The sequence below is a fragment of the Oncorhynchus keta genome, unplaced genomic scaffold (assembly GCF_023373465.1).
Source record: "Oncorhynchus keta strain PuntledgeMale-10-30-2019 unplaced genomic scaffold, Oket_V2 Un_contig_6330_pilon_pilon, whole genome shotgun sequence".
Lineage (NCBI taxonomy): Eukaryota > Metazoa > Chordata > Actinopteri > Salmoniformes > Salmonidae > Oncorhynchus > Oncorhynchus keta.
In genome coordinates, this window is record NW_026288799.1 from 149,378 (window position 1) to 152,327 (window position 2,950).

Sequence of the window (2,950 nt, forward strand, 5' to 3'; positions counted from 1 at the left end):
AGGTAATACCGGTACGATAAGGTAATACCGGTACAATAAGGTAATACCGGTAATACTGGTACGATAAGGTAATACTGGTACAATAAGGTAATACCGGTACGATAAGGTAATACCGGTATGATAAGGTAATACCGGTAATACTGGTACAATAAGGTAATACTGGTATGATAAGGTAATGCCGGTACAATAAGGTAATACCGGTAATACTGGTACGATAAGGTAATACTGGTACAATAAGGTAATACCGGTACAATAAGGTAATACTGGTACGATAAGGTAATACCGGTAATACTGGTACAATAAGGTAATACTGGTACAATAAGGTAATACCGGTAATACTGGTACAATAAGGTAATACTGGTAATACTGGTACGATAAGGTAATACTGGTATGATAAGGTAATGCCGGTACAATAAGGTAATACCGGTAATACTGGTACGATAAGGTAATACCGGTATGATAAGGTAATGCCGGTATGATAAGTGGTACTGGATGCGATGTCTTGTGAATGTCGGTATATGAACTCAACGGTGTGTCTGTGTGTAGATGTACTCCATCCGCAGCCTGCCCAGCATGGTGTACCGGGAGCAGCCAGAGGAAGACGGAGTCGAGGACATGACGCAGCTGGAGTGAGAACACAACACAACACAACAGCCTTATTTAAAGGATGTGGAAGCTGCTATTTCAGCTGGTCTGTGTGCTTCTGTGTCTGTTGTTCCAGGGAGCTGTCTGAGGGATCTGTGCTGCTCAACCTGAACAAGAGGTTTGAGAGAGAGATCATCTATGTGAGTTTACTAACAACTCACTGGACACTGTACGCCCAGATAAACTAATAGCATTCACACATGTCCCTCTATCCCCTGTACAGACGTATAGCTAGGATCCTGTTGTGTGTGTTATTAGTGGAATGTGTGTGTGTGTGTGTGTGTGTGCGTGCGTGCGTGCAGAGGCCCATTATCAGAAACCATCACTCCTGTGTTCCAATGGCACGTCGTGTTAGCTAATCGAAGTTCATCATTTTATAAAGGCTAGTTGATCATTAGAAAACCCTTTTGCGATTATGTTAGCACAGCTGAAAACTGTTGTCCTGATTAAAGAAGCAATGGCCTTCTGTAGACTAATTGAGTATCTGGAGCATCAGCATTTGTGGGTTCGATTACAGGCTCAAAATGGCCAGAAACAAAGACCTTTCTTCTGAACCTCGTCAGTCTTTTCTTGTTCTGAGAAATGAAGGCTATTCCATGTGAGAAAGAAACTGAAGATCTCGTACAACGCTGTGTACTACTCCCTTCACAGAACAGATCAACCTGGCCCTGACCAGAATAGAAAGAGGAGTGGGAGGCCCCGGTGCACAACTGAGCTGGAGGACAAGTACATTAGAGTGTCTAGTTTGAGAAACAGACGCCTCACAAGTCCTCAGCTGGCAGCTTCATTAAATAGTACCCGCAAAACACTAGTCTCAACGTCAACAGTGAAGAGGCGACTCTGGGATGCTGGCCTTCTAAGGCAGAGTTCCTCTGTCCAGTCCAGGATCTCAGCCACAAGAAAAGTGAACATGTATCTCTCTGTCTCTAGACATATATAGGTAGTGTCCTGGTCAACATGTATATCTCTGTCTCTAGTCATATATAGGTAGTATCCTGGTCAACATGTACCTCTCTGTCTCTAGACATATATAGGTAGTATCCTGGTCTCAGTGAACCCTCTAGACATATATAGGTAGTATCCTGGTCAACATGTACCTCTCTGTCTCTAGACATATATAGGTAGTATCCTGGTCAACATGTACCTCTCTGTCTCTAGACATATATAGGTAGTATCCTGGTCAACATGTACCTCTCTGTCTCTAGACATATATAGGTAGTATCCTGGTCAACATGTACCTCTCTGTCTCTAGACATATATAGGTAGTATCCTGGTCTCAGTGAACCCTCTAGACATATATAGGTAGTATCCTGGTCAACATGTATCTCTCTATCTCTAGACATATATAGGTAGTATCCTGGTCTCAGTGAACCCTCTAGACATATATAGGTAGTATCCTGGTCAACATGTACCTCTGTCTCTAGACATATATAGGTAGTATCCTGGTCAACATGTACCTCTCTGTCTCTAGACATATATAGGTAGTATCCTGGTCAACATGTATCTCTCTGTCTCTAGACATATATAGGTAGTATCCTGGTCAACATGTACCTCTCTGTCTCTAGACATATATAGGTAGTATCCTGGTCAACATGTACCTCTCTGTCTCTAGACATATATAGGTAGTATCCTGGTCAACATGTACCTCTCTGTCTCTAGACATATATAGGTAGTATCCTGGTCAACATGTATCTCTCTGTCTCTAGACATATATAGGTAGTATCCTGGTCAACATGTATCTCTCTGTCTCTAGACATATATAGGTAGTATCCTGGTCAACATGTACCTCTCTGTCTCTAGACATATATAGGTAGTATCCTGGTCAACATGTATCTCTCTGTCTCTAGACATATATAGGTAGTATCCTGGTCTCGGTGAACCCCTATAGGATGTTCAACATGTACGGAACTGACATGGTGCTGAAGCACAAGGGAACCGCTCTGGGAGAGAACCCTCCGTAAGAACACTTCCTGTTCCTGTGTTTTTGTGATGCGTGTCTGTTTGTTAGAAGTGTATTATGTGTGTGTGTGTGTGTGTTTTGTGTCTATGTGTGTATGTGTTAATGCAATGTGGCGTGTGTGTGTTGTTGGTGTATTGTGTGTATTAGTGGTGTATTATTGGTGTATTATTGGTGTGTTGTGTGTATTAGTGGTGTGTTATTGGTGTATTGTGTGTATTAGTGGTGTGTTATTGGTGTATTAGTGGTGTGTTATTGGTGTATTATTGGTGTATTGTGTGTATTAGTGGCGTGTTATTGGTGTATTGTGTGTATTAGTGGTGTGTTATTAGTGTATTGTGTGTATTA

At 42.0% G+C, this 2,950-nt stretch overlaps 1 protein-coding gene across 1 annotated transcript; it reads left to right on the forward strand.

Annotated features, from left to right (window-relative positions):
* Nucleotides 1-532: 532 nt before the first annotated feature.
* On the forward strand, nt 533-2,602 carry LOC127925826 (unconventional myosin-XV-like; the record flags this gene model as incomplete). Its single annotated transcript, XM_052511145.1, has 3 exons — nt 533-629; nt 722-785; nt 2,493-2,602. Coding segments are annotated over exons 1-3 (257 nt in total), but the record flags the coding sequence as incomplete, so codon positions are not given.
* Nucleotides 2,603-2,950: the final 348 nt, after the last annotated feature.